Below are 26,531 nucleotides of genomic sequence, written 5' to 3' on the forward strand. Positions count from 1 at the left end.
GTACTACAGGCCCCAGTGAACCCGGGGTGAGGTATGGGGACACATTCTACAGAGATCATAGTGCACAGGAAGAGAAGCAGGCCCTTTTTCCTTTTTTTGCTCCCCTTTTTCCTTTTTTTGCTCCCCTGACCCTCTGCTCCCTCATACGTCTGTCCCCTCCCACCTCGCCCGGCCCTCTCACCCGAGAGGCTTTGATCTCTCCCCTGGCTGTCACTCCTCAGGTTACAGCTACCCACTACACAAGTGCTAAATAACCAGCTCCCCCCTCCCCCTCTTTTTCCGTCTCACCTGATTGCAACGCCGTTCTGTTTTCCTTTAGTTTTACATTCCTTAACACTCTTGACTGTCAATCACTGACAGTCCTTTCAAAGCGCTCATTGATTTGCCTGTCCGCGTGTTGTGTGGGGGGGGATCAGAAACCCTCCAATCTCACACTGTTGCGCACCTCTAGTAAAACCCAGACACTTCTCTTTCCACACGGGGACACGAACGGCACCCTCGCTTAGCCTCTGTCGCCTGGCCCACTGAGGCTTCTGGGACTTATTTGAACTTTCTTTAAAATAAAGGACCCGCTCCTTCCCACCGACCCGGGACAAGAGACATTTTATATAGTTCATATAAAATAGCTCATTATGATATTTACACAAATAACAGTGATTGTATTAAACCCATTTAAAAGACCCCATTCACACCATGTTTCACACAGTTTTAAATAAGCGCTGGAGCTGGCTTTGATTATTGTGTTAACCTGGACCACTCCAGAGTACACTGGCCAAATTAAAACACTCTCACAGATGCCAATTCCCCCAGCTTGCTCAGTATATTTAAAAGGTATCAGTTACAAAGACATTTTGGGAAAAAGCCTCCTACTCGCTTGCTCTCTCTCCGTTCCCTTCCCTCGCTCTCTCTTGGCTATCGGTTTCTCCTTACCTCCCTCCCCTCTCCTTCATCCATTTGAAAGCTGAAATAACTGTTGCATGGATTCAGCGCATTGTCCTGCTATCTGCTCTACACAGCAAGCCTCTCAACAGCAGTCAACACAAACATACCCTGACAGGAAAAAACATTTATCGCACGCAAGATGTTTGATAATAAAAAAGACAAATTACTTTTTTAAAAACTCCCCATTTCCTCACCCATTCATCATTTTAACAGCATGTCAAATGACTTCAACTTTACATATTAAGCCTGTTTAAGACAGCAAAAATCAAAGGATAATATTTGTTTTATGATAAATATAAATATTTATTTCATTGCAGACTGTATCTGAGCCTCAACAGTGTAGAGCAGAGTGTGTGTTTATTCTCAAAGCTCCAGTATTGCTGTTGATGGCCTTCTGGGATAGTGGAGGACTGTTGACACAGCCCCTGCCCCTGGTTCAATAACAAAGATCAGCGAATACTGAAGAAGAATAACACCGTTCCCCAAGCAGCAGAGACTGAGGCTGAGACGGTTTGCTATGGGGTCATTGTCCTGCTTCAGGACAGCCTGTCAGTCCCATGTGGCTCAGTAGGTAGAGCATGGGTTGTGGGTTCGATTCCCACGGGGGACCAGCACGGAAAAGTATGAAAATGTATGCACTCACTACTGTAGGTTGCTCTGGATAAGAGTGTCTGCTAAATTACTCAAATGTAAATGTTAATGCAGGAGAAAGACAACCAGCCCTGCTGTGGTTCTCCAGTGGATGGTGGGGTGGAGGGGGGGAAAGGTGCAGCTCACCGCCAAGAGGAGCCTCTAGGGGATGGGGATAGAGGTGCAGTCCAACCCCTGACCTACTCACCTGCCTGGGAAGCCTCCAGCCTGGCCCATGTCTCCATTCTGGTAGCCTATGAAGAACTCTGGGCTGATGGTACTGTCTGCTGGGATGATCCCATCTGGGGAGAGACATACAACTCTTAAGTTAGAGACAAGTTTTCTATTGAGTGTCTCAACTCTCGCTCTCCGTACCTGCACTGTGGAAGAGTCTCCTCAGTATCCCGATCTCGCTCTTTTACCCCTCTCCCACCCTCCTCCTCTTTCTCTCTGTACCTGCGCTGTAGAAGAGGTCAGGTCTTTGCCCCCCTTTCTCCTTCTCTACCTCCCTCCCCTCTGTAGGGGAGCGTGGGGTAAGTTGAGCCAAAGGGGTAAGTAGAGCCACCCTTGTTTCAAGGAAACCATACAGAAAATAAATCATTTGACCAAATATTTAGGAAGAGGTCATCATTTCATGGAGTGAAAGGAAAAAGTGGTAAGCAAGTTAGGTCCAAAAAACATATTTTTACCAAGTCAAATTCATTTGTGTTAGTGGTTTCATGATGCTTGTATCTAAAGCCAAGTTGATCATTATTTGTTTTGTTGCATACATCAGTTGGTTTCTCTATAAGCTTCAATATAAGGTCATAAACCTGTGGGTTAATATAGTCAAAATGTTTGCCTTGCGTAAGTTAAGCCAATGGCCGTGGGGTAAGTTGATCCAATGGTTGAGCAAGTTGTGTGCCAAGTGTTTTCTTCCCAGGCGTAATGCAAGGCCTTATTGCTGGGATAGGAGTTAACAGGACCTAGCCTATGTATGATAAGTGTTTAAAAAAAGTGTTTGTCAGGTGTTATAAGCCGGTGTTAAAAGATGCTTAAAATTATTAAAATGACAAAAAGCGATTGTGAATGTATTGAATTTAGTTTGGGAACTAAAGATTGACATGGTTAAAACAAGGTAGTGGTAAATATTTCATTCAGTACAAAAATGTGAAGGTGGCTTAACTTTCTGTTGAAGTTGTGCCAAGAGACCACTTTTTTTGGGACAAGCTAGGTTTAAAAAAACTAATGTTTACATGACTTCTGATTATTTCCAGGGACACACAACATCCTGAAATGTATGTAGAGATCTTCGTTAGAACAAATACTATATTTCCCTTGACTGAATGTAAAACAAAAATTAAAAAAGTGATGTTGAATGTAAAAAAAATGGTTCAACCCCACTCTCCCCTACCTGCCTCCCTCCCTCCCGCCGTACCTGCACTGTAGAAGAGGTTGAGTCTCTGCTGAATGTTTCTGCTTCCCTCTCTACCTCCCTCAGTACCTGCACTGTAGAAGAGGTTGAGTCTCTGCTGAATGTTTCTGCTTCCCTCTCTACCTCCCTCAGTACCTGCACTGTAGAAGAGGTTGAGTCTCTGCTGAATGTTTCTGCTTCCCTCTCTACCTCCCTCAGTACCTGCACTGTAGAAGAGGTTGAGTCTCTGCTGAATGTTTCTGCTTCCCTCAGTACCTGCACTGTAGAAGAGGTTGAGTCTCTGCTGAATGTTTCTGCTTCCCTCTCTACCTCCCTCAGTACCTGCACTGTAGAAGAGGTCGGGTCTCTCCAGAATGTCTCCGTTGTGCATGAAAGGTTCCCCGTCGTCTCCGTACATGAATGGTTCTCCGTCGTCTCCCATGGCTCTGTTGTCCACCATCTCTAACCACTGGGAATTGTGCCAGCGGAACTTCTCACTCTGGATCTTCCTCCCCCACTCTTCATCATACTCCTACAGCAGGAAGAGAGAGCGACAGAGCGCCAGAGAGAGCGACAGAGCGCCAGAGAGAGCGACAGAGCGCCAGAGAGAGCGACAGAGCGCCAGAGAGAGCGACAGAGCACGAGAGAGAGCGACAGAGCGGGAGAGAGAGAGAGCGACAGAGCGGGAGAGAGAGAGCGACAGAGCGGGAGAGAGAGAGCGACAGAGCGCGCAAGAGAGCGACAGAGCGGGAGAGAGAGAGCGACAGAGCGCGCAACAGAGCACGAGAGAGAGAGAGCGACAGAGAGCGCGAGAGAGGAGTATGGGTTACTGGAGTGCAAGCACACAGGCAGGCATGCACACACACTGAAAGCACTATATGGAAATCCACCATCTTCAATTGATTGAACCCCAGCCTTAGGAGCAAACAGATGCACTCTGTGTAAATGGAGAGAGTCCACCGAACTGAACTGGAAGTGTAATTGGCTGTAGAAGAGTGGCTGCCGGGGAGTCAGCTAGGGCTGGGGGACCAGCCGGACCACTGACCACCATATTGGTCCATCTCAGCAGGGAGGGCCAGATCCTCCACAGACTACTACAGCATCCCACAATGCACTGCTCTGTGTGCCTGCACCCTACTGATGCTGTTACTAATAAAAACCTGGCGCGGTGAGATGGATGGGACTGCGATGGGGCTGTGTGTGTGTGTAGAGCTTGGCCGAGGAGGAACACAGATTCTGTTTTCCTTTCTCTGCGTGGGCCATTTGGGAGAAAGACCCTCTTTGAGCCGCTGTGCTCCACTCAGCCAGGCCCTGCAAATTAATCATCCAGATGCAAAGCAGAGCCCCCTGGGCACTGACAGCCACCCAAGGCCCAGGCCTCAAACGGGCCCATTGTCACATCGCAGGGCCGCTCTCCGTCCCCAAAGTGGCAGTGACACTTTTTGTCAAGCTGCAGATTTATCACGTCTAAAGCGGCTTTATGACTACACGGCTGGCTTCCCCTGAACCATTAGTCTGTAGTAAGGGTTTTATATGAAGCTTAATCCATCATAACGAGAGAGAGCTGAGCTAATGACGTCTCAGAGGGAAGGAGCCAGCCGATATAAAACAGTACTCATGGCATTTCCAATGTTCCTCCTCAGAGAAAACCTGAATCTAAGAATTATCCTCATGAATTACCCCTTCTGTCTGACCTAGTAGAACCATCTATACGTAGATTTTTCTCTCTCTGTGGGGTGTGTGTGTGGACACAATGATCAGAGAGGAAACATTCAAGAACGTACAATAAGGTAAGGTAGCCTGCAGCTCTGAAAACTAATGATTTTGTGTGTGTGTGTGTGTGTGTGTGTGTGTGTAGGGTCTGCTTTTTCGCTCACCAACCGCGTCCTGTTACGACACTCTCCAGAGCCTGTCCTGGTCTTTCATGTGGTTCACATCTTAATAGTTCTCACTGATAATTTCAATGAAACACTTCCTCTCCCCCACGACCAGCTCCACAACCCAGCTGTAATCTATAGCTAATTACACTGATCCCAGGCCTGTGACAGATCACACCATGACTGGGACATAACCACACAGGAATAGAATGTACCAGTCCATTCAATCTAAATGTTACAATTAGAGAGATAAGTAATGCATCTTCGCAAGTACATTGTTGATTATGCCGTTATCTGGAGTTTTTCCTGGCTAGAAAACAGTTTTTCCTTAAACAGGGATGGATCAGGACAACATGGAACATCTGGAAAACCAGAATTCTGGCCAGTTTCAGTTAGAAATGAATGGGAGGAAAATGTCAGAATAACCATACTTATGTTCTAAATTAGTAGGCTTCTTGAGTATGCGAAAATATGTTTTATATTATGTGAAATATCTCAAATGTAGCATGCTTTAAAATGCCAGGATTACAGTTGGAAGTTTACATACACTTAGGTTGGAGTCATTAAAACGTTTTTCAACAAATTTCTTGTTAACAAACTATAGTTTTGGCAAGTCAGTTAGGACCTCTACTTTGTGCATGACAAGTAATTTTTCCAACAATTGTTTACAGACAGATTATTTCACTTATAATGAATTCACTGTAACACATTTCCAGTTGGTTTACACACACTAAGTTGACTGGGCCTTTAAACAGCTTGGGAAATTCCAGAACATTATTTAATGGATTTAGAAGCTTCTGATTGGATAATTGACATCATTTGAGTCAATTGGAGGTGTACCTGTGGATGTATTTCATGGTGTACCGTCAAACTCAGTGCCTCTTTGCTTGACATCATGGGAAAATCAAAAGAAATCAGCCAAGACCTCAGAAAAAAGATTGCAGACCTCCACAAGTCTGGTTCATCCTTGGGAGCAATTTCCAAACACCTGAAGGTACCACATTCATCTGTACAAACAATAGTATACAAGTATAAACACCATGGGACCACGCAGCCATCATACCGCTCAGGAAGGAGACGCGTTCGGTCTCCTAGAGATGAACATACTTTGGTGCGAAAAGTGCAAACCAGAACAGCAGCAAAAGACCCTGTGAAGATGCTGGAGGAAACGGGTACAAAAGTATCTATACCCACAGTAAAACGAGTCCCATATCGACATAACCTGAAAGGTCGCTCAGAAAGGAAGAAGCCACTGCTCCAAAACCGCCATAAAAGACCCAGACTACGGTTTGCAACTGCACATGGGGACAAAGATCGTACTTTTTAGAGAAATGTCCTCTGGTCTGATGAAACAAATATAGAACTGTTTGGCCATAATGACCATTGCTATGTTTGGAGGAAAAAATGGGGAGGCTTGCAAGCCAAAGAACACTATCCCAACCGTGAATCACGTGGGTGGCAGCATCATGTTGTGGGGGTGGTTTGCTGCAGGAGGGACTGGTGCACTTCACAAAATAGATGGCGTCATGAGGAAAGGAAAATGATGTGGATATATTGAAGCAACATCTCAAGACATCAGTCAGGAAGTTAAAGCTTGGTCGCAAATGGGTCTTCCAAATGGACAATGACCCCAAGCATACTTCCAAAGTTGTGGCAAAATGGCTTTAGGACAACCAAGTCAAGGTATTAGAGCGGCCATCACAAAGCCCTAACTTTGGAAGTATGCTTGGGGTCATTGTCCATTTGGAAGACCCATTTGCGACCAAGCTTCCTGACTGAAGTCTTGAGATGTTGCTTCAATATATCCACATAATTTTCCTTTCCTCATGATGCCATCTATTTTGTGAAGTGCACCAGTCCCTCCTGCAGCAAACCACCCCCACAACATGATGCTGCCACCCACGTGATTCACGGTTGGGATAGTGTTCTTTGGCTTGCAAGCCTCCCCATTTTTTCCTCCAAACATAGCAATGGTCATTATGGCCAAACAGTTCTATATTTGTTTCATCAGACCAGAGGACATTTCTCTAAAAAGTACGATCTTTGTCCCCATGTGCAGTTGCAAACCGTAGTCTGGGTCTTTTATGGCGGTTTTGGAGCAGTGGCTTCTTCCTTTCTGAGCGACCTTTCAGGTTATGTCGATATGGGACTCGTTTTACTGTGGATATAGATACTTTTGTACCCGTTTCCTCCAGCATCTTCACAGGGTCTTTTGCTGCTGTTCTGGTTTGCACTTTTCGCACCAAAGTATGTTCATCTCTAGGAGACCGAACGCGTCTCCTTCCTGAGCGGTATGACGGCTGCGTGGTCCCATGGTGTTTATACTTGTATACTATTGTTTGTACAGATGAACGTGATAACTTCAGGCGTTTGAAAATTGCTCCCAATGATGAACCAGACTTGTGGAGGTCTGCAATCTTTTTTCTGAGGTCTTGGCTGATTTCTTTTGATTTTCCCATGATGTCAAACAAAGAGGCACTGAGTTTGAAGGTAGGCCTTGAAATACATCCACAGTTACACCTCCAATTGACTCAAATTATCTAAATTATCCTATCAGAAGTTTCTAAAGCCATGACATAATTGTCTGGAATTTTCCAAGCTGTTTAAAGACACAGTCAACTCGGTGTATGTCAACTTCTGACCCACTGAAATTGTGATACAATTAATTATAAGTGAAATAATCTGTCTGTAAACAATTGTTGGAAAAATTACTAGTGTCATGCACAAAGTAGATGTCCTAACTGAAATGCCAAAACTATAGTTTGTTAACAAGAAACTTGTGGAGTGGTTGAAAAACGAGTTTTAATGACTACAACCTAAGTGTATGTAAACTTCTGACTAGAACTGTATTGAGGTTTACGGTTGTAAGAGGGAGGATACGTGTGTCCTTAATGATGACATCCCTGGTGGCTTGGTGGAACACCATCTGGTAGAACACATAGACGATCTGACACACAAACTCATCGTCCTCCTGTTGGGCTACAGGCAGAGAGAGGTGAAACAGACTGACACACAAACTCATCGTCCTCCTGTTGGGCTCACGTCCACACAATCCCTCAACCAGCAAGTCGATGTACTGTATATATTGTATCATACATTTCACTCCATTTCTTCATTACTACTGATATTGTAGCTCACATAGCATGTCAGTTTGATCATAACTTGCAGGCATTTTAGTAGGATAAACCCTCCTTCCAGCATGTGCAGGCCTGGGCCCTATCTACTACCTACAGTTGAGCAGCTCGATGAGGGCAGAGATGATGCCAGACTTGGCCATCATGGCAGCACAGGAGTCGTCCATGGACACCGTCCCTATCATGATTACCACCTCTAGGATCAGGTCATCCTCTGCCGAGCCTGGTGGGGGTGGGGGGGCAGAGGTCAGGGGTCACAGAAATCAAAGCTGAGAAGGGAAAAGTCACTGTGTGATATCATTGTGTGTATGTGTGTGTGTGTGTGTAAGATCGCTGACATCATTCACTGATGTAGGATCAGTCAGTGATACAGATAGAGTGATGAAGGTGATGGGTTAGGGATTGGAGAAAGCCATGGGATAGAATTATTTAAAATTGAAAACTTGTGGAATGGCCGTACAGTATTTGCTTGTCTCAAGAACAGGGCTCCGGGCAGCCGAGCGGAAATGGAGGAAAACTCGCCTCCCTGCGGACCTGGCATCCTTTCACTCCCTCCTCTCTACATTTTCCTCCTCTGTCTCTGCTGCTAAAGCCACTTTCTACCACTCTAAATTCCAAGCATCTGCCTCTAACCCTAGGAAGCTCTTTGCCACCTTCTCCTCCCTCTTGAATCCTCCTCCCCCTCCCCCCCCTCTGCAGATGACTTCGTCAACCATTTTGAAAAGAAGGTCGACGACATCCGATCCTCGTTTGCTAAGTCAAACGACACCGCTGGTTCTGCTCACACTGCCCTACCCTGTGCTCTGACCTCTTTCTCCCTCTCTCTCCAGATGAAATCTCGCGTCTTGTGACGGCCGGCCGCCCAACAACCTGCCCGCTTGACCCTATCCCCTCCTCTCTTCTCGAGACCATTTCCGGAGACCTTCTCCCTTACCTCACCTCGCTCATCAACTCATCCCTGACCGCTGGCTACGTCCCTTCCGTCTTCAAGAGAGCGAGAGTTGCACCCCTTCTGAAAAAACCTACACTCGATCCCTCCGATGTCAACAACTACAGACCAGTATCCCTTCTTTCTTTTCTCTCCAAAACTCTTGAACGTGCCGTCCTTGGCCAGCTCTCCCGCCATCTCTCTCAGAATGACCTTCTTGATCCAAATCAGTCAGGTTTCAAGACTAGTCATTCAACTGAGACTGCTCTTCTCTGTATCACGGAGGCGCTCCGCACTGCTAAAGCTAACTCTCTCTCCTCTGCTCTCATCCTTCTAGACCTATCGGCTGCCTTCGATACTGTGAACCATCAGATCCTCCTCTCCACCCTCTCCGAGTTGGGCATCTCCGGCGCGGCCCACGCTTGGATTGCGTCCTACCTGACAGGTCGCTCCTACCAGGTGGCGTGGCGAGAATCCGTCTCCTCACCACGTGCTCTCACCACTGGTGTCCCCAGGGCTCTGTTCTAGGCCCTCTCCTATTCTCGCTATACACCAAGTCACTTGGCTCTGTCATAACCTCACATGGTCTCTCCTATCATTGCTATGCAGACGACACACAATTAATCTTCTCCTTTCCCCCTTCTGACGACCAGGTGGCGAATCGCATCTCTGCATGTCTGGCAGACATATCAGTGTGGATGACGGATCATCACCTCAAGCTGAACCTCGGCAAGACGGAGCTGCTCTTCCTCCCGGGGAAGGACTGCCCGTTCCATGATCTCGCCATCACGGTTGACAACTCCATTGTGTCCTCGTCCCAGAGCGCTAAGAACCTTGGCGTGATCCTGGACAACACCCTGTCGTTCTCAAATAACATCAAGGCGGTGGCCCGTTCCTGTAGGTTCATGCTCTACAACATCCGCAGAGTACGACCCTGCCTCACACAGGAAGCGGCGCAGGTCCTAATCCAGGCACTTGTCATCTCCCGTCTGGATTACTGCAACTCGCTGTTGGCTGGGCTCCCTGCCTGTGCCATTAAACCCCTACAACTCATCCAGAACGCCGCAGCCCGTCTGGTGTTCAACCTTCCCAAGTTCTCTCCCGTCACCCCGCTCCTCCGCTCTCTCCACTGGCTTCCAGTTGAAGCTCGCATCCGCTACAAGACCATGGTGCTTGCCTACGGAGCTGTGAGGGGAACGGCACCTCAGTACCTCCAGGCTCTGATCAGGCCCTACACCCAAACAAGGGCACTGCGTTCATCCACCTCTGGCCTGCTCGCCTCCCTACCACTGAGGAAGTACAGTTCCCGCTCAGCCCAGTCAAAACTGTTCGCTGCTCTGGCCCCCCAATGGTGGAACAAACTCCCTCACGACGCCAGGACAGCGGAGTCAATCACCACCTTCCGGAGACACCTGAAACCCCACCTCTTTAAGGAATACCTAGGATAGGATAAAGTAATCCTTCTCACCCCCCCCTTAAAAGACCTAGATGCACTATTGTAAAGTGGCTGTTCCACTGGATGTCATAAGGTGAAAGCACCAATTTGTAAGTCGCTCTGGATAAGAGCGTCTGCTAAATGACTTAAATGTAAATGTAAATGTCAAGATCTTCAGGCTGAATGCACCTGTAAGTTTTAGCACCAGTCCTCCTTCCCCCCTTTCTCACTCTCCCTCCCTCACCACCTGGTATGAGGCGGTCTTTGAGGCCTACCTGGTTTGAGGCAGTCTTTGAGACCTACCTGGTTTGAAGAGGTCTTTTTTTTTTTTACCTTTATTTAACTAGGCAAGTCAGTTAAGAACAAATTCTTATTTTCAATGACCTGGAACAGTGGGTTAACTGCCTTGTACAGGGACAGAATAACATATTTTTACCTTGTCAGCTCGTGGATTCGATCTTGCAACCTTTCGGTTACTAGTCCAACGCTCTAACCACTAGGTTACCTGCCGCAGCACAAACGCCCCCTTTGAGGCGTTCTGAGCCTACCTGGTTTGAGGTGGTCTTTGAGGAAGGGCACCAGGTTGTACTCCTTCAGCACCAGTTCCCAGTCCAGGTCAGGGATGGTGAGGTTAGCCAAGGTCCCCAGACACTCAATCACATACTCTTCCCTCTCCTGCACTCCCGTCTGAGCAGCCAAGTCACCTACGTAGTCCTGAGGGGGGATCAGAGGTCGGTCAGTTACCATAGAGACAGAGGTCAGGGGTTCCCAAACATTTTTGGCCCACGACCCCATTTTGATATAAAATTCTCACAACCCCAACAAAATGAAAAATGATGGAATTAACAGCAAATGTTTACTTTAAAAATAATAGGGGCTATGACAGTAAATTGCAAATTAGTCTGAGTTCCTTCCTTACTTCCTTCCCATTCACTGTGGGAATGATTAAAGTGCAACGGTCAAGTATGGCCTTTTACCGCGATTTAAGGGCGCTCTCTGGTTGAAACGTAACTTTTAGATTTGAATAATTTTCATTTAGATTTTTAACCTCTTGAAGATAGGGGGCACTATTTTTATGTTCAGAAAAATAATTTCCCAAAGTAAACGGCCTATTTCTCAGGACCAGATGCTAGAATATGCATATAATTGACAGATTAGGATAGAAAACAACAAAGTTTCCAAAACTGTCAAAATATTGTCTGTGAGTATAACAGAACTGATATTGCAGGCGAAACCTTCAGAAAAATCAAACCAGGAAGTGGCTTCTATTTTGAAAACGCCATGTTCCATAGCCTCCCATTGCTCCATTTTAAAGGGATATCAACCAGATTCCTTTTCCCATCGCTTCCTCAAGGTGTCTTCAGACATAGTTTCAGGCTTTTATTTTGAAAAACGAGCCAGAACGATAACATCGCGTCAAGTGGTCACACTTGCGGTTGATATATTATCGATTATATATTTTAAATTACAAAAAACGTTTGACATGTTTCTGTGGACATTACGGATATTATTTGGAATTTGTCTGCATTGTCGTGACCGCTATTTCCTGTGAATTTCTGAACATAATGCGCCAAACAAACAGAGGTATTTTGGATATAAAAATCATCTTTATGGAACAAAATGAACATTTGTTGTGTAACTGGGAGTCTCGTGAGTGAAAACATCCGAAGATCATCAAAGGTGAACGATTAATTTGATTGCTTTTCTGATTTTCGTGACCAAGCTACCTGATGCTAAGTGTACTTAATGTTTTGTCATGTGATCGATAAACTTACAAACGCTTGGATTGCTTTCGCTGTAAAGCATAATTTCAAAATCTAAGATGACAGGTGGATTAACAAAAGGCTAAGCTGTGTTTTGCAATATTTTGCACTAGTGATTTCATGAATATGAATATTTTTAGTAATATTATTTGACTGAAGCGCTATGCTATTCAGCGGTTGCTGATGACAATTATCCTGCTTAAGGGATGGGTAGCGTCAAGCAGTTAAGGTCAACTGCACAATGATTGAGACCAAGATTTTTTTTTTTTTTACAGGATTTTGGAAATTCTTCCACGACCCCATTTTTACTCTGTGTTGTCTGTTCATACTGCTATGCTTTATCTTGGCCAGGTCGCAGTTGCAAATGAGAACTTGTTCTCAACTACCCTACCTGGTTAAATAAAGGTGAAATAAAAAAAATATATATATCAGGTGACCCTGTATGGGGTAGATGGAGCCTAGCTATGGATTCAGCTACTAGTATAAGAACAAGCATAGATATGGAGTCAGTAATCTACAAAACCCAGAACTAAAATATTGCGTAATTGCTTCCGATGCTCAATTAAGTTCTGGGAGGAGACTAAACGCAAAGTCTTCACCCTGAGGGAAACTCTCTGAAAGTTTCAAGCAGGGCAAAATGTCCCCTCCCCTTCCAAAATTTGAAAGATCGTGATTTGCGAAATCGTGATTTATCCAAATGATCAGTGACAAAAAAAATCTGCGTACCGGAACAAAGTTATTTGTTAGGCTTGCATCCCACAGTCTCTATTACCATATTACATGCATCTGTCCATGAGAGATTATGGATTCAGTGATACTATTATAAGAACACAGATCATGTTAGCCTGTCTAGCCTTACCTACCTATATCAGGGATGGAAGCTACAAAAAAAACTGAACTCCTCACGGGCGGCAGCAGTGGCTCATGGGTCTGCATATCCATACCCACAAACATGCAGTCAGAGCCGGCCCTAGCCTTTTGCCCCCCAGCCCCTTTCACCCTACCTTGCGAGCAAGACATTTTAGTGGCCCTCCTCTTGACAGCGGAGAGAACAAATGTAATTTCCTGCTATTTTACACATTTTGCCATGGGACGTAGAGAAAATGTTGCAATATTATAACTCATTTTCATGCAATTCTACTCATTTTGCAATGGGGTGGGGAGAAATGTTTGCAGATTTTAGTGATAATTAAGTGTCTGTCAGTGACTTAAGAGAAACTGCTGAAGCAATAACCCATTTTGAAATTGGCACATTGTGTATTCTACTATTCTAACTCGCAACAGTAAGAACCACGACTGAGTTCCAAAAATATATATATATTATGATCCGCAGGCCTACAAAAGGAGGGCCCCGAGCGACAGTTGACCATCCCTGGCCTATATCTATACTGAGCATGATTAAGCTCATCAGTGTTAAAGACTGAGTGTGAGTTAGTTTAGTACGCACTATGAAGAGGTTCTTGGTGGGTCCGTCGTGTTGAGACACGTTCCTGATCATCTTCATGGTCAGAACATCCTTTAGCTTCAGACCCCTCTTCATCAGCATCTTCAGACCATTACCTAGGGACGTAAAAACAGGATTAGAAGTGTGTGTGTGTGTGTGTGTGTGTTTTACCTTCACAGATGATCTGTGCATTCCTCTTGTTGGCAGCCAGGTTGATGCAGAAGGAGATGAGCTCAGGGTCCATGGGGCTCTCACCACAATCAAACAGCATCTTCATCAACTGTCAAGCAATCAAATAATACATAAATCAATCAATTCATCAATACCAATTCATTATGAATCATTATAGCTGGCCAGAAGTCAGTCAGTGTGTTATGGGTGTCTCTGTTCCCAAACCTTTCTCTCTATTTGAGGATGGATGCATGCTTGGTGACATCATTGGCTGAATGACATCACCATGTTGATGACACTGGTCTACATATATTACATTTACATTTATGTCATTTAGCAGACGCTCTTATCCAGAGCGACTTACAAATTGGTGCGTTCACCTTAAGACATCCAGTGGAACAGCCACTTTACAATAGTGCATCTAAATATTTTAAGGGGGGGTGAGAAGGATTACTTTATCCTATCCTAGGTATTCCTGAAAGAGGTGGGGTTTCAGGTGTCTCCGGAAGGTGGTGATTGACTCCGCTGTCCTGGCGTCGTGAGGGAGTTTGTTCCACCATTGGGGGGCCAGAGCAGCGAACAGTTTTGACTGGGCTGCGCGGGAACTGTACTTCCTCAGTGGTAGGGAGGCGAGCAGGCCAGAGGTGGATGAACGCAGAGCCCTTGTTTGGGTGTAGGGCCTGATCAGAGCCTGGAGGTACTGAGGTGCCGTTCCCCTCACAGCTCCGTAGGCAAGCACCATGGTCTTGTAGCGGATGCGAGCTTCAACTGGAAGCCAGTGGAGAGAGCGGAGGAGCGGGGTGACGTGAGAGAACTTGGGAAGGTTGAACACCAGACGGGCTGCGGCGTTCTGGATGAGTTGTAGGGGTTTAATGGCACAGGCAGGGAGCCCAGCCAACAGCGAGTTGCAGTAATCCAGACGGGAGATGACAAGTGCCTGGATTAGGACCTGCGCCGCTTCCTGTGTGAGGCAGGGTCGTACTCTGCGGATGTTGTAGAGCATGAACCTACAGGAACGGGCCACCGCCTTGATGTTAGTTGAGAACGACAGGGTGTTGTCCAGGATCACGCCAAGGTTCTTAGCGCTCTGGGAGGAGGACACGATGGAGTTGTCAACCGTGATGGCGAGATCATGGAACGGGCAGTCCTTCCCCGGGAGGAAGAGCAGCTCCGTCTTGCCGAGGTTCAGCTTGAGGTGGTGATCCGTCATCCACACTGATATGTCTGCCAGACATGCAGAGATGCGATTCGCCACCTGGTCATCAGAGGGGGAAAGGAGAAGATTAATTGTGTGTCGTCTGCATAGCAATGATAGGAGAGACCATGTGAGGTTATGACAGAGCCAAGTGACTTGGTGTATAGCGAGAATAGGAGAGGGCCTAGAACAGAGCCCTGGGGGACACCAGTGGTGAGATTTGGATCAAGAAGGTCATTCTGAGAGAGATAGCGGGAGAGCTGGCCAAGGACGGTTGAACGTTCAAGAGTTTTGGAGAGAAAAGAAAGAAGGGATACTGGTCTGTAGTTGTTGACATCGGAGGGATCGGTGTAGGTTTTTTCAGAAGGGGGTGCAACTCTCGCTCTCTTGAAGACAGAAGGGACGTAGCCAGCGGTCAGGGATGAGTTGATGAGCGAGGTGAGGTAAGGGAGAAGGTCTCCGGAAATGGTCTGGAGAAGAGAGGAGGGAATAGGGTCAAGCGGGCAGGTTGTTGGGCGGCCGGCCGTCACAAGACGCGAGATTTCATCTGGAGAGAGAGGGGAGAAAGAGGTCAGAGCACAGGGTAGGGCAGTGTGAGCAGAACCAGCGGTGTCGTTTGACTTAGCAAACGAGGATCGGATGTCGTCGACCTTCTTTTCAAAATGGTTGACGAAGTCATCTGCAGAGAGGAGGAGGGGGAGGGGGAGGAGGATTCAGGAGGGAGGAGAAGGTGGCAAAGAGCTTCCTAGGGTTAGAGGCAGATGCTTGGACTTTAGAGTGGTAGAAAGTGGCTTTAGCAGCAGAGACAGAAGAGGAAAATGTAGAGAGGAGGGAGTGAAAGGATGCCAGGTCCGCAGGGAGGCGAGTTTTCCTCCATTTCCGCTCGGCTGCCCGGAGCCCTGTTCTGTGAGCTCGCAATGAGTCGTCGAGCCACGGAGCAGGAGGGGAGGACCGAGCCGGCCTGGAGGATAGGGGACATAGAGAATCAAGGGATGCAGAAAGGGAGGAGAGGAGGGTTGAGGAGGCAGAATCAGGAGATAGGTTGGAGAAGGTTTGAGCAGAGGGAAGAGATGATAGGATGGAAGAGGAGAGAGTAGCGGGGGAGAGAGCGAAAGATTGGGACGGCGCGATACCATCCGAGTAGGGGCAGTGTGGGAAGTGTTGGATGAGAGCAAGAGGGAAAAGGATACAAGGTAGTGGTCGGAGACTTGGAGGGGAGTTGCAGTGAGGTTAGTGGAAGAACAGCATCTAGTAAAGATGAGGTCGAGCGTATTGCCTGCCTTGTGAGTAGAGGGGAAGGTGAGAGGGTGAGGTCAAAAGAGGAGAGGAGTGGAAAGAAGGAGGCAGAGAGGAATGAGTCAAAGGTAGACGTGGGGAGGTTAAAGTCGCCCAGAACTGTGAGAGGTGAGCCGTCCTCAGGAAAGGAGCTTATCAAGGCATCAAGCTCATTGATGAACTCTCCGAGGAACCTGGAGGGCGATAAATGATAAGGATGTTAAGCTTGAAAGGGCTGGTAACTGTGACAGCATGGAATTCAAAGGAGGCGATAGACAGATGGGTAAGGAGAAAGAGAGAATGACCACTTGGGAGAGATGAGGATCCCGGTGCCACCACCCCGCTGACCAGAAGCTCTCGGGGTGTGCGAGAACACGTGGGCGGACGAAGAGAGCAGTAGGAGTAGCAGTGTTATCTGTGGTGATCCATGTTTCCGTCAGTGCCAAGAAGTCGAGGGACTGGAGGGAGGCATAGGCTGAGATGAACTCTGCCTTGTTGGCCGCAGATCGGCAGTTCCAGAGGCTACCGGAGACCTGGAACTCCACGTGGGTCGTGCGCGCTGGGACCACCAGATTAGAGTGGCCGCGGCCACGCGGTGTGGAGCGTTTGTATGGTCTGTGCAGAGAGGAGAGAACAGGGATAGACAGACACATAGTTGACAGGCTACAGAAGAGGCTACGCTAATGCAAAGGAGATTGGAATGACAAATGGACTACACGTCTCGAATGTTCAGAAAGTTAAGCTTACGTAGCAGGAATCTTATTGACTAAAATAATTCAAATGATACAGTACTGCTGAAGTAGGCTAGCTGGCAGTGGCTGCGTTGTTGTTGTTCTATCTCTCTATAGTGCTGTTTCTTGTATTATGGTCTCTTGTTTCTTTAGAGGTTTCACTTTGTTGTCCTTTTTCTTTTCCTTTTTCTTCTGTCTTCCTTTCTTCTGTTAACTAGATATTTTTTGTTGTTATTCTTTGTAAGCTAGCTAGCTTCTTCCAGGAGAGTCCCTAGCAACTGCTTAGCAACAAGTAAACAATTCAGCTAGCTAAGATAACCGTACAATTTTATGAAAAATAGTTACTTCTTCAAAAGCCTGTCTTTTTGGTTTGTTCCTTGTTTTGTCTTCTATTGAGTCTTGCAGTTTTCTCTTGATTTTTTCGATGTACTTCACTCTAAAAAACCATTTAAATCTCAATATATACAGGAGCTCATTTTTCAGCAGCTGCTCAATTTGGAACTCCGGAACACACACATATCGTCCATACAGTCATTTAGTGGGTCGCCATGGTGACACACTGGGTTAACCGCAGAGTACGGAAACAGAAAGGCCTTTTCTGAAGTGAGCAGATAAGTAGAGGGTATAGGTACAGTCATTTCTGTCTAATCAGGTCTGTGCCAAGACCCTGCAGGGGACTGCTGAGAGGGCTTGCAAACAGATGGAGGAGAGAGGTGGACATAGGGAGATGGAAAGAGGACATTCCATGCCTGCTTGCAATTTGTCCATTCCTCCACAATCCAAAGGCCTCTGATTCATATAGAGCATCCTACAGTCTCCTTCAATTACATCAAAAGACAGTAAGCTTCAGGTCCTTAGTGATGATGATGGTGGATGTGTGTGTATTTGTACATGTGTGGAGGGGGCGGTGAGGGGGGAGACGTGATGAGTGGAGCAGAAGAGGGGGCTAGGCCACCAGTTAACACCCTGGAAGTCAACTACAGAGAGAGGTGCAGGTCCACAAAGGAGTTGCTCCCAGCCCTTGTCCTCTGCTCCCCCTCTTTCCCTGCCCAGTCTCCCAGCACTCCTGCTCTGATTTAACATTAAACAGGAAAGGCTTTAAGCAGGGGCACTGCAGGTCCGCTCCCTGTGAGGAGTCAGTAGTGTGCAGTCCTACTAACACACACACACACACACACCTCGCATCAGGTATCACATACCAGGGCCCTGGACCCCAAATCAGCCCCGTCTAGACTGTCTGGCACCTGCCTCTGCTTATTTACCACAGCATAGCCAGAGGAGGCTTAGCGCCACACTACACAGCAGAACCTCCATCACTCCCCTCCAGCCTCCACTCCTTCCTTCCCTTCCCCCCTAACCCTGCACAGCCCTTCGCCCCTTCCTCTCCCTCATAACCCCATGTCCGGCCTCTCCCTCCCAGCCCGGAACTGACCCCACCAGAAGTGGAAAGGATTGGGTCAGGTCTTGCCCCAGGCCCAGGGGAAGAGGTAGAGAGGTGAAGGGCAGAAAGTAAAGGAGTAGGGGAGGCAGAGAGGAAAAGGTTGAGCTGGCCAAAGGGCAGGGGCAGAGAGGAAAAGGTTGAGCTGGCCGGGCAGGGACAGAGCAGAGGTAGCCTGATGAGGAAGCGTGTCCAGTGGGAAATAGGGAGGGAGGATAGAGGAGATTGGCTCCAGGTAGGATGGGAATCATCATATTTTCCACATTGGACGGTATGACAGTATTTGAAGGTATTTTATGTTTCTGAATAATAAAAGTTCTAAATGTGCTTTGAGTAGTGCATGACCCTAGGGTGGCAACGCATACATTATAAGTGATTTTGAATGGGCTTTCTCCATTCTAATTGTTGTAGTGTTCAATCCAACTTCAAACAAAAAATGATTATCAGTATTTTCATACATTTCTGCATTTCCTGCACTTTTGTTATCATTTCCACACAGTGACCTGCAGGGCTGCATGATATGGGCAAAATTCTATAGATGGAATATAGTGGGCAGCACCTTGAATATATTGATGTTTGACATGACAGCAAATTAATAAGCCAGGAAATAAGTATTGGGTAGGAACCAAAAGTGCTGGTCAGTGTTTCTAGGTGACCCTTAATTAGAAGTGACATGTATTCTTACCTCATGTAGATAGCAAACATTAAAGACAGTACAGTATGAAGATAGGCAGAAACGGCTTCTCCAATAGAAATCCCCGATCACACTAGTAGGCGATGTCATGGTGACGTTGGCTAGCTAAACTAATGCACAAAAATACGTCATTGGGTTTAACATTCGCCTCGCGGCAAACTGCAGATGTGCAGACCGTCAAATCAAAGTCTTTCCTTAGATATTTGTTTTGAACAAAAATGAAAACGTGTCAGTTTGTCACATTCACGAGGCTAGAGTAATAACATGTTCAACTACTTAAGACTTTGTTCGAATCTAGGTTCAGATGTTTTTTTTAACGAACTACTAAGGAAGAATGTCACTTCTCTCATTGACTTTCCAAACCGCAAACCCCGGTCTGATCTACTTTGTCTATTTCGCATCATTGCGTTCTCGCAATGATGCGCTCTGCGTTTAGAAACTCTGTGCTAACACATTCATGCTTCGCCTATTCCTCTGATTCAGAATATACCGTTGCATAAACATGCTTACATAGGCCTACACCAGCACTGGTACCACGGTTACGTTTGCTCTGATTATTAGTACATTTAGCAAGCTAGCTAGCCATCTAACTAGCGATTAGCATTAGCGGCTAACAATATTTATTTTAGTCACAACTTTGCTAAGAAAAGACAAAACTATCAGACAGTAAGATACACAAACTAATAGTGTCATTATATAATGCTTGGGGAAAGCAGCATGTCACCAATATCTTGTTGCATCTATCTGACCATGCAGACTGCAGAGCGAACAACAAGAAAGTGCTTGGATGACAGGGGGGCAGGGCTTGGTGTGTGAAGTGGCATGCAACAGGAGGGAGAAAAACAACTCAAGTAGAAAACGGAGTAAACAAAAAAATGTGTTTACATTACACGTGTCAAAGTTGGGTATCATATTTAACAAACCAAACACTGATATACCATTATAGAAGGTAAAAGTAAAAATCCAAACCGTACATCAATACCCATATATAGTAAAATACTGTAAACTGCCCAGCGCCAGCAAAAGGACCATCCCTAGAGACAGAGAAAGAGCAAGAGAACGAGAGAGAGGTCCTGGGGTCAAAGGCCACTTTCCAGTCATGCTGTTACCCAACATTCCCTCTGACCCTGCAGGGCAGATCTACTAGCGACATGACCCACTAAACAAACAACACTGTTTATGAGCATCTGGCCCCCATTTACACCCAATCTCACAAGACAAACAAAATAAGCATTTAACTAATCTATCAATGATGAAAGACAGATGCAATCAGACTTAACTCAATCAATATGACATCTCAGTTTCATCCCGACATCACTAACATCATGTGCACTTAAAATCTAGATATTCCCTATTAGTGCATTCTACGTACACCAAAAAGGCCTATATTATAGAAAAGATGGAGATAGTCCTTTTTCACTGAGGGCTGGTTAGATGAAGGATGCAAGGCTTTCTCCAGCGCTCCAATAAGTGTAAAGACATTTTAAAAAACGTGGACCTGTCATCAATGAGAGTGAAGGCTGAGCAGCCGTCCTTTGGCGATTTGGGTGCAAATGTAGCGTGCCTCCCCCATCTCAATTCCTCTCTCTCTCTCCATTCCTACCACTCCACCCATTCCTGCCGCTCTCTATTCCTTCCGCTCTCTCCATTTCTCCCACCCTCTCCATCCCTCCCGCTTTCCATCCATCCTTCCCTCGCTACACCCCTTTTTCTCATGCATAATTCCAAGGCTGTTAGCCTCGATGCTAATGCTGTCTGGTCTATGGCCCCAGCCCCCGGCCCTAGAGTATACACTACCCAGTCTTACCTGTGGTATGCAGTCCGTGTAGGCAAACATGGACTTGAATCTGTCGTCCACACTGATGTGGTACAGAATGCACATACACAGCTGTCTCTGGCTCTCGTCAGCTGAAACATAAACAGAGAGAAGAGAAGCACAGAGAGGGATAAATGGATGAATGAATGAGGAGCTGTACTTACTTTCTGCTTCATGGAGATTCAAATGTCCAAAAGTCTTGGACGAGGCTAGTGTACAACATACAGTACGTCCATTACAATACAGCTTAAATAACATAGTTAACCACCTCTCTAGGAGGATATGGTTTAGGAGAAAATCTAGTCATTTAAAGACAATGCACACATTTTCTTATTGCAGGTTTATAAGAGGTTATTTTACAGTAGTCTAAAGAACATGGCTCTGACTATGATTCAGTGTTAATCTGTCAGGCAGCTCTCTGAGTGTTTATGAGTTTGACCCAAACCACTGCAGGGTGACTGCAGGACGCTCCAGATGCAGCTCACCAACATCATGGGGTTAGGTGTTTGAGGGCCTAGGACCTTGTTTCATGAACACCAGTTTCTAGAGGGAGAGTGACTGCAGTGACCGACCACACTGGGTAAGAACTAGGGTGATGAAGGACCACAGATCTGACAGACCAGACCGACCCAGTCCAGTTCGAACTAGTCCCAACCTAACCAGTGGTCAGTGACCATGCAGGGCAAGCAGCCTTATCACATACAGTAGTAGCCTACTGGCACCAGATGTGCTCACCGAACCCCTGGAAACAAGAGAAAATAAACGTCTTGGAGGTTTAATTGGGAAAACAGGAGGAAGCATCAATTTTACTGCCTTTAATAAGTTAAAGGTACACTGCTCAGGCCCTTGCAGTGCTGTGATTGGCCCACACGTGCTTCTCATTAGTGGAGCCCTCAACCTATACCTTAACACATACGCTCACACACTTGTTGCCTCACATGAGCTCTCTCTCTCTCCCCCCCCCCGCCTGACCTGGAAAAGTCCCTCACTACACCGGTAGGAACATGGAGGATCCTTTATGGGGAAGGAGAGAGACCCCATTAAATGTTCTAAACACCACTAGAACCCCACTGAAAAAAAAGACTGGAGAGCCGTTAACAATTAACTTGAGTGTTCAGGGGCAGTTCGTGAAAGAGCTAAACTCCAATTACACCCTGCTCTGATTTAAAACCACCCAACCTTCATAAAATCATACCACCATGCATTAGTGGCGCCTGTGGCAGTTCTATGGACAGTATACTATTCTGTTAGTGCAATTTACTGAGTAAATAAGAGTACTGGTTCAGTCTTCAAAGAGAAAACCCATAACGCACATCAAATGGCTTCTAAGAAAAGGTCCATTGTGAAATTGTCCAAATGTAATGATTCTGGAGTAAATTGTGAGTTAAACGTGGTACTCTCTGGAGATAAGAGGGAAATCTCTGGACAGTACTTCTACACAGAAAACAGGACAGAGCCAATAGGATGATTAAGAGGACTTCAATTATGCGCAGCTTGAAAACCACACTGACACACATACTGAACACCCACACACATACTAGGGATGTGACAAATGGGAAAAGATTCTTAAGTTTAAACTGCCATTTTGGGGGGGTGGGGGGTGATCTGTGAGACTTCCAGTGAACTCACTATGCAGCTGCACTGCTGCCAGCAATGGTTTGGGTCTCATGGTGCATCCCTTTCAGATGGTTAAGCATAACACCTTCACTGTACCTCAATTCCACCTCGCAAAGTTTGCACGTCCTTTACACCCCTAACACATACTGTGAAACAGTAGCCCAACGTTTAAAAGAAATTGGAGAGAGCGAATCATACAAGCGAACACACCGGAACACGTTCTAAATGATATCAAATTTTATTAGTCACATGCGCCGAATACAACAGGTATTACAATACAACAGGTAGACCTTACAGCCAAATGCTTACTTACGAGCCCCTAACCAACAGTGCATTTTCAGATAAGAACAAGAGATAAAAGTAACAAATAATTAAAGAGCAGCAGTAAAAAATAACAATATATAAAAGGGGGTGCCGGTACAGAGTCAATATTCGGGGGCACCGGTTAGTTGAGGTAGTATGTACATGTAGGTAGAGTTGTTAAAGTAACTATGCATAGATGACAACAGAGAGTGGCAGTGGTGTGGAGGGGGGAGCAATACAAATAGTCTCAATAGCCATTTGGCTAGATGTTCAGGAGTCTTATGGCTGGGGGCTAGAAGCCTCTTGGACCTAGACTTTTCGCTCCGGTACCGCTTGCCATGTGGTAGCAGAGAGAACAGAATATGACCAGGTCATTGACAATTTTTAGGGCCTTCCTCTGACACCGCCTGGTATATAGGTCCTGGATGGCAGGTAGCTTGGCCCCAGTGACGTACTGGGCCGTTTGCGCTATCCTCTGAGGCGCCTTGTGGTCGGAGGCCGAGCAGTTGCCATACCAGGCAGTGATGCAACTAGTCAGGATGCTCTCGATGGTGCAGCTGTAGAATCTTTTGAGGATCTGAGGACCCATGCCAAATCTTTTCAATCTCCTGAGGGGGAATAGGTTTTGTCATGCCCTCTTCACGACTGTCTTGGTGTGCTTGGACCACGTTAGTTTGCTGGTGATGTGGACACCAAGGAACTAGAAGCTCTCAACCTGCTCCACTGCAGCCCTGTCGATGAGAATGGGGGCATGCTCGGTCCTCTTTTTCCTGTAGTCCACAATCACCTTCTTTGTCTTGATCGCGTTGAGGGAGAGGTTGTTGTCCATTGATGTTTCTTAAACATGATTGGAGTCCACCTGTGGTAAATTCAATTGATTGGACATGATTTGGAAAGGCACACACCTGTCTATATAAGGTCCCACAGTTGACAGTGCATGTCAGAGCAAAATCCGAGCCATGAGGTTGAAGGAATTGTCTGTAGAGCTCCAAGACAGGATTGTGTAAAGACACAGATCTGGGGAAGGGTACCAAAAACTTTCTGCTGCATCGAAGGTCCCCAAGAACATAGTGGCCACCATCATTCTTAAAAGACTCTAGACTCTTCCTAGAGTTGGCCCACCAGCCAAACTGTGCAATGGTAGGTGACCAAGAACCCAATGGTCACTCTGATAGAGCTCTAGAGTTCCTCTGTAGAGATGGGAGAACCTTCCAGAAGCACAACCATCTCTGCACCACTCCACTAATCAGGCCTTTATGGTAGCGAGACGGAAGCCCCTCAGTAAAAGGCACATGACATCTCACTTGGAGTTTGCCAAAAGGCACCTAAAGACTCTCAGACAATGAGAAATAAGATTTCTCTGGTCTGATGAAACCAAGATTGAACTATTTGGACTGAAGAAACCTGGCACCATCCCTAAGGTGAAGCATGGTGTGAGCAGCATCACGCTGTGGGGATGTTTTTCAGCGGCAGGGACTTGGAGACTAGTCAGGATCGAGGCAAAGACAAACGGAGCAAAGTACAGCGATATCCTTGATGAAAACATGCTCCAGAGCACTCAGGACTGGGGTGAAAGTTCACTTTCCAACAGAACAATGACCCTAAGCACACAGCCAAGACAACGCAAGAGTTTCTTCGGGACAAGTCCCTGAATGTCCTTGAGTGGCCCAGCCAGAGCCCGGACTTAAACCCGATCGAATGTCTCTGGAGACCTTAAAAATAGCTATGCAGCAACGCTCCCCACCCAACTTGACAGAGCTTGAGAGGATCTGCAGAGAGGAATGGGAGAAACTCCCCAAATACAGGTGTGCCAAGCTTGTAGCGTCATACCCAAGAAGGCTCGTGGCTGTAATCGCTGCCAAAGGTGCTTCAACAAAGTACTGAGTAAAGGGTCTGAATCAAATCAAATTGTATTTGTCACATGCGCCAAATATCGTGAAATGAATACTTACAGGTCCTTAACCAACAATCCAGTTCAAGAAATACAGTTAAAAAAATATTTACTAAATAAACTAAAAATCTAAAAAACAAAAAGTCATGGGTGAACAGGGAGTACAAGAGGGAACTAAGCATGCACCCCTGAGGGGCCCCAGTGTTGAGGATCAGCGTGGCAGATGTGTTGTTGCCTACCCTTACCACCCGGGGGGCGAACCGTCAGGATGTCCAGGATCCAGTTGCAGAGGGAGGTGTTTAGTACCAGGGTCCTTTGTGGGTACTATGGTGTTGAACGCTGAGCTGTAGTCAATGAACAGAATTCTCACATAGGTGTTCCTTTTGTCCAAGTGGGAAAGAGCAGTGTGGCGTGTGATTGAGATTGCGTCATCTGTGGCTCGGTTGGGGCGGTATTCGAATTTGAGTGGGTCTAGGGTTTTCGGCATGATGTTGTTGATGTGAGCCATGACCAGCCTTTCAAAGCACTTCATGGCTCACTTATGTAAATGTTACATTCAGTTTTTTTATTTACAAACATTTCTAAAAACCTTTTTTGCTTTGTCATTATGGGGTATTGTGTGTAGATTGATGAGGGGAAAAAAACTATTTAATCCATTTTAGAATAAGGTTAAGGTAACAAAATGTTGGACAAGTCAAGGGCTCTGAATACTTTCCGAATGCACTGTATAGTAAGGATGTGCACCTTTCCCTTTCAAGTCGATTCTATATGCATCTAGATACACAGGCTCCGATACGATACAGGAAGATAGTTTAGTTCGGTGCGATTCGGTTTGATTAGAGAATGAATTGATGCGATTCGGCTTGATGCGATAAACTAACATTTGTTGCATAAACACATTCATTTTTCCAAACAAAATTACTACAACTACCTCTTTCGTCCATCTGGTCTGGACCCTTCGTCGACACGGCGCCCCGCCGTACCACAACAACTGGTCCACCGACTTAACGCTCTCAACCGGCCTTCGCCGGACGTCAGAGCAGACGCTTCTACTTACCCCGGCCTGCTAACTGTAAACGCCGTGCCTCCAGTGTGCTAGCATAGTAACGAATACCCGCGGCTTCCCTGTTCACTGGACCCCTATGATCACTTGGCTACATAGCTGATGCCTGCTGGACTGTTCATTAATCACGGTACTCCATTTTGTTTATTTTTTGTATCTGTCAGCCGCAACTCAGGCCCTGTATTTGGTTAACCCGACCCTCTCTGCCCATTCATCACCATTTTACCTGTTGTTGTCTTAGCTGATTAGCTGTTGTTGTCTTACCCATTGTTGCCTTAGCTAGCTCTCCCAATCAACACCTGTGATTGCTTTATGGCTCTCTCAAATGTCAATATGCCTTGCACACTGTTGTTTAGGATAGTTATTATTGTCTTAGTTTACTGCGGAGCCCCAAGTAACACTCAACATGCCTCAGATACCTCCTTTGTCCCACCTCCCACACGTGATGACCTCACCCAGCATGAAAATAAAGGAGAGCCACACACTCTAGGAGCTCAGATGCAAAAATGTAATATCCAACGTTTCGACAGCCAAGCTGTCTTCATCAGGGTATAATACTCACCCAGCATAACTAGCCCGTCCAGAGATGCGATGCAACTTCTCTATCATCACTCGGTGCCTGGGTTTACCTCCACTGTACCCGCACCCCACCCGTCTGTACATTATGCCCTGAATCTTTTCTACCACGCCCAGAAATCTGCTCCTTTTATTCTGTCCCCAACGCACTAGGCGACCAGTTTTGATAGCCTTTAGCCGTACCCTCATCCTACTCCTCCTCTGTTCCTCAGATG

The 26,531-nt window shown here is 46.3% G+C and overlaps 2 protein-coding genes across 3 annotated transcripts in view; one reads left to right on the top strand and one right to left on the bottom strand.

Annotated features, from left to right (window-relative positions):
- The window catches only part of LOC115145306 (influenza virus NS1A-binding protein homolog A-like), a 120,740-nt gene extending 111,654 nt beyond the window's left edge, over window positions 1-9,086 (top strand). The window contains exon 13 of the mRNA XM_065003188.1: window positions 8,884-9,086. Coding sequence (XP_064859260.1) covers window positions 8,884-9,071 — 188 coding nt within the window. The 3' untranslated portion in view covers window positions 9,072-9,086. The remainder of the gene's footprint in view (window positions 1-8,883) is intronic.
- The window catches only part of LOC115145309 (kinesin-associated protein 3-like), a 54,447-nt gene that overhangs the window by 2,372 nt on the left and 25,544 nt on the right, over window positions 1-26,531 (bottom strand). Inside the window, exons 11-18 of one of the 2 annotated variants that reach the window (XM_029686781.2) lie at window positions 20,858-20,958; window positions 13,718-13,826; window positions 13,550-13,662; window positions 10,888-11,053; window positions 8,074-8,199; window positions 7,703-7,821; window positions 3,308-3,497; window positions 1,781-1,874 (exon numbers count right to left, since the gene is read on the bottom strand). In XM_029686781.2, coding sequence (XP_029542641.1) covers window positions 1,781-1,874; window positions 3,308-3,497; window positions 7,703-7,821; window positions 8,074-8,199; window positions 10,888-11,053; window positions 13,550-13,662; window positions 13,718-13,826; window positions 20,858-20,958 — 1,018 coding nt within the window. Of the gene's footprint in view, window positions 1-1,780; window positions 1,875-3,307; window positions 3,498-7,702; window positions 7,880-8,073; window positions 8,200-10,887; window positions 11,054-13,549; window positions 13,663-13,717; window positions 13,827-20,857; window positions 20,959-26,531 lie in introns of those variants that run through there. The other variant, XM_029686782.2, reaches the window with a different exon arrangement.

This window comes from Oncorhynchus nerka, linkage group LG17 (genome assembly GCF_034236695.1).
Source record: "Oncorhynchus nerka isolate Pitt River linkage group LG17, Oner_Uvic_2.0, whole genome shotgun sequence".
NCBI lineage: Eukaryota > Metazoa > Chordata > Actinopteri > Salmoniformes > Salmonidae > Oncorhynchus > Oncorhynchus nerka.